Genomic DNA, 17,357 nt, shown 5'->3' with positions numbered 1-17,357 from the left:
GCCAAGATGCTTTTAATGCCTCCTTTAGTGGAAACCTTAACCATAAAAATGTTGTAACATACTATATATGCAGCCGCACGTCTTTGAATTTATTTTTTGTTTAAAACAGATTTTTCTACTTTTGAATGCAACAACAATAGAAGAACTAGATTATATTATTTGAAAAAGAAAATGTATTTTTTCCAACAAAAAAGGAAAAAGAGAGAAAATAGAAGTTATACAACAGTTATTTCAACTTTTCCATGTTACTTTCGCGCAAACACAAATTATTCCTCTGTTGAAGAGGAAAATGTGTTACAATAATATTTTTATCTAATGTATAATAAAATTAGATGAATGGAAGCCCTTTAATTTTGAGTCATGACTGTATATTTTCTTCTTCTTTATTTTATCGCATTGTTAGTTATGGAAAGGTTATAAAACCATATTCATCAGATTCTTGATTATAACTTATAGCTATAAATAAGGTTTCTCCATTTGTTAAAACTCTTATTATTCTTAGTATTATACATAAGCATATAAGTTAAAAAGGAAACGGAATTATCAAGCATAACGTAAACATTTTCAAATAACGTTTATGGTGTTTGATTTGTAACAATACAAAATACTCCAGTTATGCTTTTTTAATAATTTTAACTGTTAACAAAAGAATATAATGAGAATGTTGTTAAAGAGCATATATATATTTTTTATTTAATAGGAAAATGCATCAGTTTTTCATTCCCGAAATCATAGCAAAATAGTTGAGGTTTATAATAACGTTGATTTTGAAAATGAAAATGATGTACTTAATTAGTTGGTTGGGGCGTTTTAACAAGATACAATCAGAAGTACAAAGCATGCGAGTTTAGCATTGGTGGTAATATAAAAGAAAATTTGTTAGAATCAGATTTAAAATTTATTAAATCCAACAGCAAATTTTGAGCTACGAACGGTTGATTTTTCGATTAATATCTCATAAAGATTTCATTTAAAACACCAATTATTTAAAAATTATTCATAATTTCTCACAATGTTAATTAGAAAATAAAATAAAAGATGAAGAAATGTTCATAAAATATTAATTGACAATTTAATTTTCCTTCCATCAGAGCGAAATATTTTGATTACTTCGAATTTCCATAAAGATACTTCATTTTGATAATAGACAAAATTTGTTCTGATTATTGAAAAAATATATGAAAAACTTCAACTCATATAAAAAAAATTTCAAATGAAAATTATCTCTTCGAATCTTATTTCCCATTATTTTTAATTTGTAATTCATCACAATAAAATTGGCCCATTATCAATCCTCCAATACGTTCAAAATGATTTGCCATCTCTTCTCGCTATAACATAGAAATTTCATTTTTAAATAAACATTATTTTGTTTCAAGTTTGTGATTTCTTTTTGTTTTTTTCCTAATTTTTTTTTTATCTTTTTTTTCTAATTGCTACTCAAACTTTTGTCATTCACACATTCTGCCATTTTACATCAATTTATTTCCATTTGTTTTTTTTTCCTTTTTTTTGTCAGTTTGTCCCAAATTGTTTCCTGTAAAGTTGGTAAATTCACACGTATGTCATAAAATATACACGGGGAATTCACGTTTCCGTTATAATAAAAAAAAAGTTAAAATAAAAGAAAGCATAGAAATGAATTCTGTAAAAAAAAAAAAAAAACAAAAAAAAATAAAAAATAAACATACATAAACAAAAGAATGAAACAAAGTAATAAAAGAAAAAGAAAAAAAAAAACAAAAATAATTTAGAAAAACAAAATAAAGTGAAAAATTGAAAACCGGAATGAATGAGAATGAGAAAAATTAACGTTGCAAAGAGAAGGCAATTTCGCATACACAAAACGATGTGGAATATACGATTGTCAAAAAAAAAAATATGTGAGTGAAAAGAAAAAAATAAAAACAAAAACAAAATATAAAATAAAAATTATAAAGGAATAAAAAGAAAGCGAAAAATAAAATGTCGACTTTGATTTATTTACGAAGGAAACAATGACAACAACAATCCAAAGAAACTTCGTCCCATCTAAAAAATTTTGCAAAAGATTAGCGAATTTTTATTACCACATATGTGAGACAATTTAATAAATGCGTTTGCACGAGAGTGTGTATAGCACATACTTACATCAATCAAGTTTACGAAAATGTAATTCAACTTTACACTCTAGTGCAGAGGTTCCCAAACTATTTTCTCTCGTAGACCCCTTGTCGTGTTTTTCATTTTTTGGTAGACCCCCAACTATTGTCTTTGAAAAATTTACATTTCTAACAGCAGTAAGGTACCCCTTATGATGTTAGAAAGTTAAATAAAAAACATAATCAATTTGGTTATTAAATTTAAATAATTTAATTATCAAATTTAAATAAAAGTAAAGTAATTCTTACATGAACGAAACCAACAAAATATAAATTAAACTTAAATAAAAATAAAGTACTTCTTACATGAGCAAAACTAAAAAAAAAATTAATTCAATATTATACATATCATTAAACTTTTTCGGTCAATATTATCACATATTATTTTTAAAATACATCACATTTTTAGAAAAAATAAAAATAATTTAATGAGAGGGATGAATTTGATGATTTGATAATAAACTATCAATGTTTGGCTTTAATTTAGTGAGGTTTAACCTCAAATCTCCTCGGTTAATAATATCTAGTTTGTTTCTTTTTTTGGTTATGAGATTCATAACTGCGCTAAACCCCCTTTCTACAAGATATGAAGATGGGAAAGCAATTAAAAACTTTCTTACAACAATCCATAAATTAGGATAAGTAGCAGGTATGTCCTTTTGAAGCCAAAATTGTTGGTATCCCCTTCTAAACTGTACCTTTAGCTCTTCGTTAGTACTAACTCCAATTAATTCCTCCTGTAAGGTAACATCCATTTCCTCAATCTCACCAAATGGATCAATTATCCATTGGGGTATTACAAGCGTTAAAATATCTTCAAATCTAGTCTCAAAATCTGAATATAGCGAATCCAAATGTTGAACATAAATTAAAACATCGTCTTCTTGGCATATTTCCGGTGACAAATTAGGAAACTGGGAAAATTCATAACGTCCGATGTTTTGCTTCATTATCTTAATTCTGGCAAGAAATGCAGAGATTATAGATTTGGTTTTTATTAAGTTTAAATTATCACCTTGCAATTGCAAGTTCACCCCATTAAATTTAGCAAATAAATCAGTTAGATAAGCTATATCTGTTTTTCTATTTACTAAGTTTTCTTTCAAATTTTCATCATGACTTTCGAGAAACTCCAAAACAGTTTCAAAAAGTGCAAAAAATCTGGAGAGACATAATCCTCTTGAAAGCCAGCGTACATTTGTGTGAAAAAGGAGTTGGGTAAAATTTTCATCGTTTTCTTCACACAACTGCGCAAATAATCGCGTATTTAACGCATTATTTCGAATACTGTTAACGGCATCGATCACAAATTGAAGAGATTCATGTAATCTTGAATTTAAATTTTTAGCAACTAAATGTTGTCTGTGGATGACGCAATGAATCGCTAGTACTCCAGGTACATTTTTTTTTAAAAAACTTATAAATCCACGATAACGCCCAACCATGGCGGGTGCTCCATCTGTGGCAATCGATATTATATTTTTCAAAGGAATTTCCTTTTCTAAAAAATAATCCTGTAAAACATTAAATATTGTTTCACCTTTTGTATCAGCAACCAAATTTCTGGCAAACAACAATTCTTCGTACATATTTTCATTCATGATAAAGCGAACATATGCCAATAGCAAAGCTTCATTACCCGGCAAAGTTGACTCATCCAGCTGTTTGGAAAAATTAGTCGTTTTCAAAAATTTGCACAAGAAGCTTTCAACATCACTACTCATTTCATCGATACGCCTTTGAACTGTGTTGTTACTTAAAGGAATTTTTTTAATTATATCAAATGAAGGCTTGTGTAGAACAGTTTTTAAAACTTCTTCAACAGCTGGCATAATTAAATCTTCACCAATGGTATGCGGTTTTCCGGGTTTTGCTATGAGTAATGAAATATTATAGGATGCTCTCAACCCATCATTGTTTTTTTGTGACGTTGAAGCCAACATTTTATCCAACGTGGGTCTGTTCCGAAGTTTTTTTTTAAGACCTTGAAAAAATTTCAAATCTTTATCAACATAATCAGGGTGACATCTCTTCAGATGATCTTGGAGCTTTGACGGCTTCATAGCGTCATTACCTAAAGTTTTGCTGCATATAAGGCATAATGGCAATTGCTGGTCCAATAATGATGGGATAAACCCAAATTTTAAATAATCAACATTGTACTGCCTGCATTTCTTTTTTGATTCACTCATGTTCTGTGGGGTTATCTATGAACAAAATTAATCCATTAACTTTTTAAGAATCTGGCAGTGCAATAATAATACTGATTTCTTAAAAATTAAGTACAAAACAACAAGTACTTATGTACTTATTATTAAGTACTTTTCTGGAAAACAAAATTTTATTCAATACACGAGACCAAAATATGTAATACGAAAGATTTGCTTTAATTTCAAACGGCAAAAAAATGTACAATAATGCTGAACGTAGCCTATATTGAATCGTAATACACTTTCATATATTTTGTTGTTTTTGTGTAGCTGACTTCGACAAAATATATGAAATTAAGAGAAAAAGTGTGCTACGCATCAATAGCGTACGTTCAGCATTTTACATGTATTTATTTGCCTGAACCAACCGTTTATTTTTGAATATTTTTTTACGGACGAAAAAAGTGACAAAAAAAACAAAAAAAATATATAGTTAAAAAACTTTATTTTTCTCTATTTTTTAAGCATGTATCAGTTGAAGTTCGAATTTAAGAAAGAAGAAATGGAATACAAAAAAAAAAAACAAATAATTTTTTTTTCCTTTTCATTTGAATTTTTCATTCATAATTTGTAAACGTTAACTTTGTACTCTGATTAATGTTTTTTTTTTCAAAATTAAAATTAAAAATAAGAAAAAAATAGCAAAAGTTTTATAGAATTTTACTTTTCAGTTTTGTTTTCTAGCAATATCTATATAATAATGTAGCATGTACTTACTGTTCTCCGTAATTCTCAGACAAAATTATATTATTTCACTTTATTTTAATTTAACAAACTTATATTTTTACTTTTTTTTTCAAAAAATCATGATTTTATTACATTCTAAGTAATCTAAAAACACAAGCAATTAATATGCCAATTTCTATTTTTTTATTCTCCAACTAAAACAGTTCCATTTCCACTATATTTCAGTTTATTATTCTTTTCGAAATTAAATTTCAAATTCGAAAAAAAAAAAACAAAAAATTTTCTATCTTACACACACAGTTGAAGTGGGAGTTTAAACGAAGGAAGAAACGAAATGAAAAAAGTAAAACAAATGAAACACACTTATTTTTTTTTCTTTAATTTGAATTTTTTTTATGTTTTTCAGTTTTTTGATTTGAATTTTTCGTAAAAATATTTTTCCGTTTAATTTGAATTTTTGGTTTATAAATGAAAAAGCATATTGTCTTTCAAAAAGGGAATTTTTCATTGTATAGACCCTCATTTTCATTTCGTAGACCCCCATTTTCATTTGATAGACCCCCAAATTTTTTTTTCACCTTCGTAGACCCCCAGCAGGTCTTCGTAGACCCCTGGGGGTCTATATAGACCACTTTGGGAATCACTGCTCTAGTGTCATACAAGCACAATATTATTTTCGATATTTTTTTCTTTATATTTTTTTATTTATACAAAAACCATATAAGACTATTTTTTAACAAAATTCTGAATGTTGTTGGTGTTTTATTATTAGTTATTCAACTGCGGCTCAGGACTCGAAAATACTATTTCGAGAAAAATTGAAAATAACTTACTCAGCCTTATTAATAAACGTGAGAGCGACTAACACATTATAACAGAAGGATTTGTATAGTAATTACCACATTTGTCGAATTTTGATCATTTAATTATTATTGTTGTAGAAGGATAAAATTTTAATTAATAGTTTGAGTTTTACCAGCAAAATAGTGTTAAATCCCTGATAATTTGCAGATCAGAGAAGAAATGTAAAAATTAGCCGACTTTCATATAGGAAAGCAAAATTAATTCCTCATAATACGTGAAGAATTGAAAAATTCTCATTTTTTTATTTTATTTTTTTTTTAACTTTTTATTTATTATTATTCATCTAATTGGAAATTGAATCAAGCCTATAAATATGTAGACCATTAAATTTTGCTCTTACAACTTTAACAATCCCTTCTACAATATTCTAGGTTAGTTGGGTAATAGCCATTCATTTTACAATTTTTATTTCCTGTTATAGAAACATATCGGAAAAAATTTATTTCATTCAAGTACCTCATTTTTATTATATTTTGTACTTGTAAGAGGATTTCAAAATCAAAGAGCATAATTTCAGGCGCATATGTACATATTTTTATAATGTTATCCTCTACAGTAGCATTAAAATTAAAAATTATTACTTATATTTATTAAATGACGTAAATATATATGTTCCATTATATACGTACATATATCATGTATGTTTTTATAATTTCAAATATTTCACGTTGGAACGATCATATAAGGTTGCTTTTAATATTTTTGATGTTAATGGTTTAATGTAATGATTTTCATTATTTTTGTTTTTTTTTTAATTGAAAAATATTTTTATTATATAGAAATCTACAAAATCATTATAATAATTTTTGTGGTATAGAGGAAGCTTTATATTTTCCAAGGTAGAAAATTATACTCACATAACTGTATATTTCAAATAATAATCATCATCATTAACGTTATTATTTTTATCATTAGAATTTTATTTTACTCAATTTTTATTCATTAAAAATTGAATATAGTTATTAAGTAGCTATATAATATACATATATACAAATTATAATATTATATACATTTTCATTTTATATTCAAATTGTAATTATATTGGTATATAAATGTAATATTCTAATAATACATAATATTAAAGTATATTAAAGTATATTAGTTATAATACAGGGAAATAATGGAAAAGTATAATATTTGTATAGGAGAATAAAAAAGTATGTAATATGAAAATAAATATATGTGAACTTACGTATATCAAATCCTTTTGTTACATCGCCCACTGGATATTCAGTAAATTTATATTCGTGTTCATTTGCAATAAAACGACGGATACAACCAATCATACCATTTTGTACTGGTAAACGTTTTGACAAACCGGTAATATTACCAGTTCCGCCTAAAAATACAGGCTCACGGAATGTTATCCTTGAGAATAGGCCCTGAAAATGAATAAAAAAAATATCATATTCTTTGTTAAGTATTTATATTAAAAATATATGTCGATGCGTATGTAGTGTATATACATATATATTTTATTCATTAGTACACTCTTATGATTGATTTTATAAAAGCATTATAATGTTTGGTATACTTGTATAAAATAAAGAGAGTTCGTCACGGAAAATTTATTTTCTCATTACTTGAATAAAGAATACAAAAGTTTATTCACGTTAAAAATAATTATAAAAATAAAATTTAATGAAAATATACCTTAAATAACGTATGTTATTTTTCTTAATGTTACAATTAAATTGAATTTCTATGTTCAAGGTTAAAAAACACAGAAATTATACTCGTATTATAAATTTGATATCGAATAAACATTAATAACACACAAATTATTTGTTAATTTAAATATTTCTTTCAAAATAATATTATTCCACATAGTGAGGTAACCACAGGAACTCCTTTATTTGTTAGTATAAATTTAACACATTCCAGGTTTTTTTTTTTTTTTTATAAACGTTGTTTATTGCAACTAAGTTCCAGTTGAACCTAACGAGCAATTATTTTTTAGCTTGTTTGTTGAGTGGGGAAAAAACTATCCATTGATGGTAACCCCAAAGATCTGTATTCTCTCTTATTTCCCTAGATTGGGTCGGTAGGCCTCCTTCTTCTTAGGCGTCGAGTTTCATTATTACTTGATATTTCACGCATTTCACGATTCTGATGATGTTGAATTCTATTATTATGATTTGTTGAGTGTTTTTTAATTTCTTCTTCTACGGTGTTCATTTTTAGGTTCCTATGAATAGTACTATTTCTCACATACCATGGGGCCCTAACTATGTTGCGTAAGACCCTATTCTGTATGGTTTGTATAGACTGGTAATTTGTTCGTTTCGCACAACCCCAGAGTTGTATCCTGTAAGTCCAGATTGGTTTAACCACTTGTTTATAAATTAGTAGTTTATTGTAAACATTAATTTCTGATTATCTACACAGTAGCCAGTTTAGTTTTTTAATTGCAATGTTTAGCTGGTCTTTTTTCTTTTTGATATGCTCTTTCCAACGGAGTTTTGCGTTCAGGGTCATACCTAAATATTTCGCTTCATTGGCATACGGTAGAGGCCGGTTGTTGAGCACTATTGGGATGTTATTGATTGATCGATTCGTAAAATTGACATGGATTGATTTGTCTTCATTCACCAGAATTCTCCATTTTTGCATCCATAATATTATTTCATTTAATGACTCCTGAACTTTCGCTGTACTTTCCTGCACTGTACTACCCTGAGCAAGGATTGCCGTATCATCTGCAAATGTAGCTATAGTAGACATTGGTGGCTGAGGAATGTCCCGAGTGTATAACAGGAAAAGAACAGGGCCCAGTACGCTACCCTGAGGTACACCCGCTTCAATAGCCTTTAGATCCGAATATTCATCTTTTTCCTTAACTCTGAACGTTCTATTTCTTAAGGATTCCAATATTGCACATATCCTACCTGGTAGGATTTGTAATTTATAGATAAGGCCCTTGTGCGACACCTTATCAAACGCCGGGGCAACATCCAAGAACACACCCGAGCAGATTTGTTTATTTTCCAGCGAATTTTCAATAATATTTGTGATCCTATGTACTTGGTCTATTGTTGAGACTGCTTCTAAACCCGAACTGGTAACTAGGAATTAGATGCTTCTCTTCCATGGTGGGCATGATACGAGTTAGCAACAATCTTTCTAAAACCTTAGATATAATAGGAAGGAGTGATATAGGTCTATAGGATTTCATTTGGTTTATAGGTTTTCCTGGTTTTGGTACCATCATCACCTCAGCAACTTTTCATATTTCAGGAAAGTATTGAATTCTTATTACTGCGTTAAACAAATATAATAACATTTTCAGTGCAATAAGTGGCAGTTCTTTTATTACAGTACCAGTTATGAGATCGAAACCCAGAGCCTTTTTGTCATCTATTCTAGCAATTTCATTTTTTAATTCTTTTATTGTTATTTTCCTAACAGGTGTTACGTCTTGGATTGTACGTTCACAAGAATCTTCATCGATAGTCTGCTGCGGGAGAGGTTTAAATGTATTTTCCAAATAATTCGCAAATGAGCAGGCTTTTTCCAGATCTGTGATAGCCCATGTATTATCTTCTTTCCTTAAAGGAGGTATTTGAAGTCTGGGGTTTTTTATATTTTTGGTGATTTTCCACAATGAATAACCGGAATCTTTCTCCGCTGTTAAATTACTCAACCTGTTTTTGATAGATTCGTTTTTGGCCTCACGCAGCAGTTTCTTAAGCTTATTACTCAATTGGTTCATTCTGGTTTTGTCCAGAGGATAACGAGACACTTTCCACCTTTTGCGAGCTTTTCTTTTTTTTTTAATTAATTTTCTAATTTCCACAGGATATAAATTACGGTAAGTGTTTGGTTTGTATCTTGACGTGTTATTCCACACTGCGTTTTGTACATTTATAATAAATTTGTTGGCTTCTTCTTCTAATTGCTTTGCTGTTCTTAAGGAAGTGTTCAAATTAATACTGTGACGTAGTTCATCTCGGAATCCACACCAATTCGTGGTTTTATTTGATAGTTGCAATGGCTCGTTTTTTAGTATAATTGTTTCACTTACAGTCAGGATGGTAGGAGATAGGTCTGATGTTAAATCAAAGTTTTCATCAACATGGGTGTATCCACTAGCAACGCCCCTCGTAATGAAAAAATCTATGAGATCAGGAGTACGGAGTGGATCTGTAGGCCAATATGTAAGTTTTCCAGATCATAAAAATTTACATTTCAATTGATTTGCAGCTTCCAACAGGGCCCTGCCCTTGGGTGTGGTTACCTTCGAACCCCAAAAGGTGTTCTTAGCATTAAAATCTCCACCCACAATGAAGTTGTTACCCAAGCTCTCAAGTAAGGTTCTATATTAGAGTATTTTGAGGTTGTGTCTAGGCGGGCAATAGATAGCCGAGATTTTAAACTCCTTGTTGTTTAATTTTATTCTAACTGATGCAACTTGCATAATGTTTATTTCTATTTTTGGCTCCACACAGTGCTTAATGTTATTTTTGATAATAATAAATGCACCCCAGGTGACATTCCAGGTGACAATTATATTTAAATGTCAGCTGTCGTTGTGAGAAGTGAGAGCTATAGCATTCGCTAATATAATTGTAAATATTTTTTACTAATTGTTAAGTGTTGCTTATACTTTTTATTAAATAGAAACTGTAGAAAGTATGTTTCACTGCAAATCCATTGGTATTTTGTAATTAATCTTAATTCATAATTTTTGATATGGATTGAAAAGTAAGTTTTAACGGAAAAAATTATATTATTAAACGAGTAAAATAGTTTCGGTCGATCTAAACCGACTGAACTATAAGCTATACCCTGACAATCTGAGTATCAAAACTTATTTTTAAAATATGTAACAAAATATGTCTGAATTAAACGCAACGACTGTTAAATTTTATTCATCTAAGCTTTATTAAGATAAGGATACGCGTTATCTCCGTTGCTATTTATCACCGCTCTAGATGAGTGTATGAAAGAAGTAAATAACATACACAAAAGCATATTATGTGGACTGATAGCCAAGCTGCGGGATCTGGATTATGCAAATGGCATAGTTCTTCTCACGCGCTCTGCATCAGATATGCAAGACATGATAAACAAACTGAAGTGCTCGGCAAGGGAAATAGGGCAACATAAATAATAAGAAAACCAAATTATTGAAAGTAAACACAAGCCAAAACCACATAATAGAAGAGGTAGACAAATTAAATTACCTAAACAGCATTATAGCGATTGTCAAGTACGATATTGATAGAAGCACGGATTTTATCTAAGGCCAGAAGCACATTCGTCAGGTTGTGGCCGGTAAGTAAATCAAACCAAATTACCAGGGGTAAGAAAGCTTAGGATCTACAACGCGTGTGTTAAATCTATGTTATGTTGAAGCCAGACCCGAATCCGTGCAGGAATTACGTGTAAATTTTCAGAATGTATATATACATATAGCATGTAGGATAACCGTTTACAAAGTTTTATATTAATATCTTAATTAGTTTTTGAAATATTTAAAATAATCTCCTTAAGTTGTCGGCTACAGTGATAATCTACTTTGAGTTTAGATGGCGGCTACCCAAACCAGTTGTTCGAATTTACCCAATTACAATAGCACTCGTCCTCGACAGAACAAGAAACAACTTGTGAAGGTTTGGTGTCATTTAAGAATTTTATGCTGACCAGGAATATATGTACATACCGCAGATGACTTTTTTGCAGCTCAATAAATTTTTATATGTCTCTTAATGTGTTTAAAATTACCAATATTATAAAAATGTCATTCCTGTAAACGAATTATTTCGCTATTTCTGATGACATTTTTATAATTTTAATCGCTACATTCCTCCAAGATTCTGGTTATCTTATAACACAAAACTTAAAATACATTGGAATTCGCTATATAATTTAACCAAAGTAAAATTAATTAGTTTTAATTTTTACGGAGATTTTAAAAAAAAATTAATGTCTGCTAGAGTTAGAAAAATTAATATTGAAAGTTTTTTAAATATAGTTTCCTCGATCTAGTTAGCACAACCTATAATAAACATAAGTTATTATTCGATTAACTGATAAACTTTGGCACACCCACTTAAATTAAGCTACATGGGTACATAATTAAATTGATTCAAAAGATAACCAAAAACCGCGAATATTTGATAATTTAATTAGTAAAAAACGAATGCTCATATGACAATTATACAACTTCCTTGCAGTAATTCAAATAATAGAAAAATTACTCAAAAACAAAAAGAGACGAAGATAAGCATTTGAAAGTTATGACCTCACAATAATATTTTCGCACAGGTATGATGACTTTTACCATTGATTACATCAATAAAAGGTGTGGTGTAAATGTTATTGTTCAGTTATTTTTATTTCTTTTTTTAATTTATTTTTATTATTTTAATTAACTTTACAGATTTTAATGTTTAAATGTCATGCAAATCAAATTAAAAAGTACGACATTGTATTTGAATTATTTTTTTGTTCAGCAGCATGTAACAACCATACACATAGTGTAATATACAATTCATTGTTTCCATATGGCTAAAATAACGTGATTTTACGGTGGACAACTTTAATGGACATAAAAAAATTGCATATTATTGGACAATATAACCTTGTAAATTGTGATTACTTAAAATATTGCTAACTTTTATTTATCGAACGCAAAAAAATTCTGACTGGAACAATATTTCCTAGGAAATCCATAAATTTTCTTTTACATTTTAAGAATTAATACCTATTGGTGTTGGGAAATGAACTATCGATTTTTCATTTATTAATTTTCGGTAATATTTTAAAACTTATATCTTATACTGGCAAAACGCATGTTGTAAAATTAGATCCGATTTTTGATTTCGACATAAAGAAAATTTGATGTTCGTTTTACTTATAAATACCTATTGCTAAATTTTTTAAGTTCTTTTAAACAGTTAATAGGGAGATAATCAAATCCATTGAACTTAAATGTATTTCTATTCCGAAAATAATAATTCTTCTTTAAAAATTAGAAGCACGATTGAAATCTTCAAAATTTGAGTAAACTAAAAAGTAAATATTTGCTTGTAGGACAAATATGTTGCCATTGAATATCTTACATAGATACTACAGAAATACCAAAATGTATATGTAATTTTTAGATAATTTACTCATTATCACTATTGTTATGAATTTCTTCATGGCTTTTTTTGCGTCAGCTTAAGTAAGGTTCTATCGACGCGGGTAGTCGACACATAGTAAGGTACACATAGTAAAGGACTGTCCGTTGTGATACCGTCGGATTCACAGAATCTTCCCGAGCTTATGAGAACCAGCCAGACCTCTTCAGAAACCGGCAAAGGTTTTTGGAATTTACATTTACCTGATCCGTAGTCCGTAAGAAGAAAACAGGTAACAGGCATCTCCACCTGTTTCCTAGATATGAGCAAAGGAAATGGGCCATCATTTTCTCTTCCCCCTGTTATAGGCCGGGGAGTCTTTTTATACACGCAGTTGATTCGAAGTTCGAAATTCTCTGAATATAAGAATTCAGTTAAATCCCTTTGAACCCTACTAATATCCAATAATTTAAGATAGTCACTCGATTGACTATGCACTTACTATTTGCTTATATTGTATTTGAAATACCTAAAATTTGAAAGACGAATTTTATATTTAATCATCGTAGTTGAAGTTTTGAAATTACATTAAAGTACTTACATTAAAGCGATACATAACTGCAATTCTTTACTCAATTACAGAAAATTATTTAATTACTTTAGTAGTTAAATGAAATTGAATTCTTCCAGTTAACTGAATAAATCAAAGAAAATTGTGGGTATACAAAATTTTAATATGAATAATTTTTCAGTACGTAATTGAATATTATCAGATTATTTTTTTTATCCTCTTTTTTTCGAGCATCGGCTGTTCTTCAAGATTTATAAAAAATTTTTAAATATCTTTTTTCTGAATCATATACACATAACTTCCGCAATCATCCAAAATATTACTTCCTTAACTCAACTCTGAACTTTATTATTACTGCAATATTTGTCAGATTTTGAAAACGCTTTGAAATGAATTTCTATATTGTTTGAGTGTAATTGCTTAAATATCTGATTTTATAAAAACTCATTGTAAAACTCAAATCATGAATCAGGAAAGTTGTTTGACATTTAAAATTTATTAACCATAGATTTGAAATAGAGCGATTAAGTACATTTACTTTTCCCTGAATGACTCAATAACTTACATATTCTAACGTATAAGAACAAACTTATCTAAACGATCTTCTCTATGTCAAAGAACTTTTCATATATATAGACCTTACACGTCATACAATAGAAATGTAAAGGTTCCTATTCAAAAGTAATTCTAAAAACTCATGTAATACTCATAATTTGTATGTAATGTGCTATTTTTTAATAATCTTTATATTTTTTAACTTCTTCGACAATTTTTCATTACATTTGGTACAGAAAAAGAAAACACAAAAACAAAACAGATAAAAAAGTGAATTCTTCCTTTTAGACTTTTTAATCCTAACGAGAAACAAAACTCCATTTAATGTTTCCTTTTCTATTTAAAAATATTTCCTTTTTCCTTATTCACAATTTAAATAATATTTTTCTTCCTGATTTTTCTTTCAGAAATTGAAAATTATTTCAAAAGTTTACAAAAATAAAATAAAAATTTTTTCCTTTTTCTTTTTTTTTTGTTTTTCTCTTTTTTTTTTTATTTTTTCATTTCAAATAAGCTCTCGTTTTTGTTTTTTTTTTTTGTTGAAATTTCTTGAATGTTCGAGATATGAAAGCGGATTAAAAATTTGCAAAAAGAAAATCCTGATTTTGACTATGTATGCAAACATACACAATTGCATTGTGTGTGTGTATTATTTAAAAATAATGTAGTTGAACAATAAAAAGAGATGATTTCAAAATAATTGAAATTTTTGATTTTATCACGTAATGGGTTTTTTTTATTTATCAATGTTTTTAATCAATTTTTAATTTTGAGAAAAGCAAAAAAACCTTAAAAAATTATCAGATTTTCCTCGAAAAAAAAAGTAATTAAGTACTACTGATTTTTTTTAATGGTTTTCCTTTTTGTTAACTACAAAAGTTCACTAATTGAACATTTATCCGATTTCACCCATAAGTGAGTCGATATTATTGGTTAATAATTTTTTATAATTATTTTACCATATAATCTAAAATTCTCAAAAACTGTTAAGTCTACAAGAGCAACTTTAACTAGCGTTAGAATTTGCATTTGGCAGACTTAACTGCGTTTTACTGCATCTTATGAAGAAAAATCAAGATCTAAAGAGAAATAAGCCAATGGCTGAATATTAATATTCGACAATATAGTCTTTACAAACTATAAAACATGAATATTTGCTTGATTGTTCTTCAGAAATTATGATTTACAATTCGAAAACTGAAATGAATTAAATCAAATGACAATATGATATATTTCATTATCAGATATGCAGATAGTATTATTCTACAATTTCGTTAACTTTGTATGGCCAATAGCATCAGTAATTATCGAAGTTGTCCGTGGTTTAAACAAATGCACTTCCTGGATAGAAAAAATTTTAAGTAGAGATGTAAATTAGTTTTGATGCTGATATTGCTGTTCGTATACTTAAAATTCTTAAGAAAAAATTTAATATAGCCCTTATTTCTTATAATGTATTAAATTTCTTTATTTTTTAGCACTTTTCCAAAAAATTTTTGAAAAAAAAGTGCTTATTAGTTTCACTCTGTCCGTCCGTCCGTCCGTCCGTCCGTCCGTCCATCCGTGTGTCTGTTTACAAAACTTCTACACCCTTGAAGATAGAAAGCTGAAATTTTGTACGTACATAGATTTTTACTAGAAACTTATTTTCGTGGAACAAAATTTTTACCTATCTCCCCCCCTTTAGAAGTTATACCCCCCCAAAACCCTAAAAATGCCATTCTTTAACTATTTAGTGCAATGAAACCATAAGGATTTTTCAAATTTTGCAAACGCAGAAAGGCAGTGGCTTACTTCCCCTAGCGGGGTATACTAAAGGTTAACTTTAGAAAAACAAAATGGCCGCTCAAATTTACCGTTATCTAAAGTTCGTTTTTTCCAAATTTTTGATGTCGTTTATTTTCTAGACCCCAGCCTGTAGAAGCATTAACAAATTTATGGGCTTTTAGACATTAACAAATAGTTCATTTCGTTAGAAGAAAATTTTTTTCCATCTCCTTCCCCTCTCAAGTTATGGCCTCTTGAAATTTGTAAAATTTGAATTTTTGACACCTTATATTTCCGAAACCGCAAGCTTTTTCAAATTTCTATAAACATAAAAAGCTAACGGTAAATTCCATGAAATTAAAAAATATAATTATTTTTCTTAACTCACATAATTAAACCTTAAAATCGAGCATTATGTTAACCCCTTTTTATATTAATTTTTGCTTTATTTCAAACACTGCATATATGCGTCATCCTAAATATATGCAATTCTAGAAATAGTTTTGTATATGAATGAAAATAATTTTAATAGTTTGATAGGTATACATAGACTGTATTTAAAAGCAGAATTTTCACTTGCTGAAGGGAAAAGTGCTACAATACAAACCATTGGTTTGACCCAACTTTATTTTATATAAAATAGAAAATCAGGAATTCTTCATTTCTCTAAGTAGGATTTACAAATTCCAAACTTAAAGAACCAAAAAGATGTATGCCGTTAAAGGCGGAATTTTGTACAATTTTGTTTGATCATTATCCCGAAAAACGTATTACAAAAAATGTTGCAATATATTTTACGGAATTTACGTGATAAATTTAAGCGCTTTATAAAAAATAAAATTGCCAATTTTAGATACGCTATGGTAGCTGTTTCCCAAATTTATTGAAAAAGTACAAAATTTTAGAAATTTATGAATAATTTTTTTCTTCTAAGTGTAAAGCTAAGAAAGAGACTTACTTTATAATTTCTTGCACGACCATTTCTTTAATTAATTTTCTTTAACTCTTAATTTTTTTTAATTAAACATTTTACTATTGTTGGAAAATCAAACAAAACTTTATTCATATTTTTATGTATTCGGTTTTGATCAAACATTTTCCTATTTTTGAAAAATAATGTTTGGAAAAATCAACCTTAAAAGTTCAACATCTTTTTTGTTTTGATGTTTTGATCTTTGTTGTTTTCATGTTTAAAATTGAATTTATTTGTTTCAGTGTACTAGCATTTGCAAAGTAAGCATTTGCAATGAGCCCGGGAAAGCAACGGCGTTTAAAAAATTCTTTCTGTAATTAAATTTGCAAAAAAAAATTCTTTCTATTTACAACAAACATTACAAAACAAAAAGATGAAAGTTTAATTTCAGGCTTTAATTCTTTGACTATAAGCTTGCATTCAGCATGATTCATTTGCAAGAAAGTGATTTATTGTTCGATATTCGTAATATTTATTCCGGGCAAGTCTTCACCGGCCCTGAGTGTAGTGTATAAATCAATT

At 28.4% G+C, this 17,357-nt stretch overlaps 1 protein-coding gene across 1 annotated transcript in view; it reads right to left on the bottom strand.

The window, feature by feature from the left end:
* The window catches only part of LOC129610845 (uncharacterized protein DDB_G0283357), a 255,592-nt gene that overhangs the window by 62,308 nt on the left and 175,927 nt on the right, over nt 1-17,357 (bottom strand). The window contains exon 8 of the mRNA XM_055523599.1: nt 7,095-7,284. Coding sequence (XP_055379574.1) covers nt 7,095-7,284 — 190 coding nt within the window. The remainder of the gene's footprint in view (nt 1-7,094; nt 7,285-17,357) is intronic.

The sequence above is a fragment of the Condylostylus longicornis genome, unplaced genomic scaffold (assembly GCF_029603195.1).
Source record: "Condylostylus longicornis isolate FDR11 unplaced genomic scaffold, ASM2960319v2 ptg000048l, whole genome shotgun sequence".
NCBI lineage: Eukaryota > Metazoa > Arthropoda > Insecta > Diptera > Dolichopodidae > Condylostylus > Condylostylus longicornis.
The sequence above is the reverse complement of the archived record's forward strand: the minus strand, read 5'-3'. Positions and strand labels throughout refer to the sequence as shown.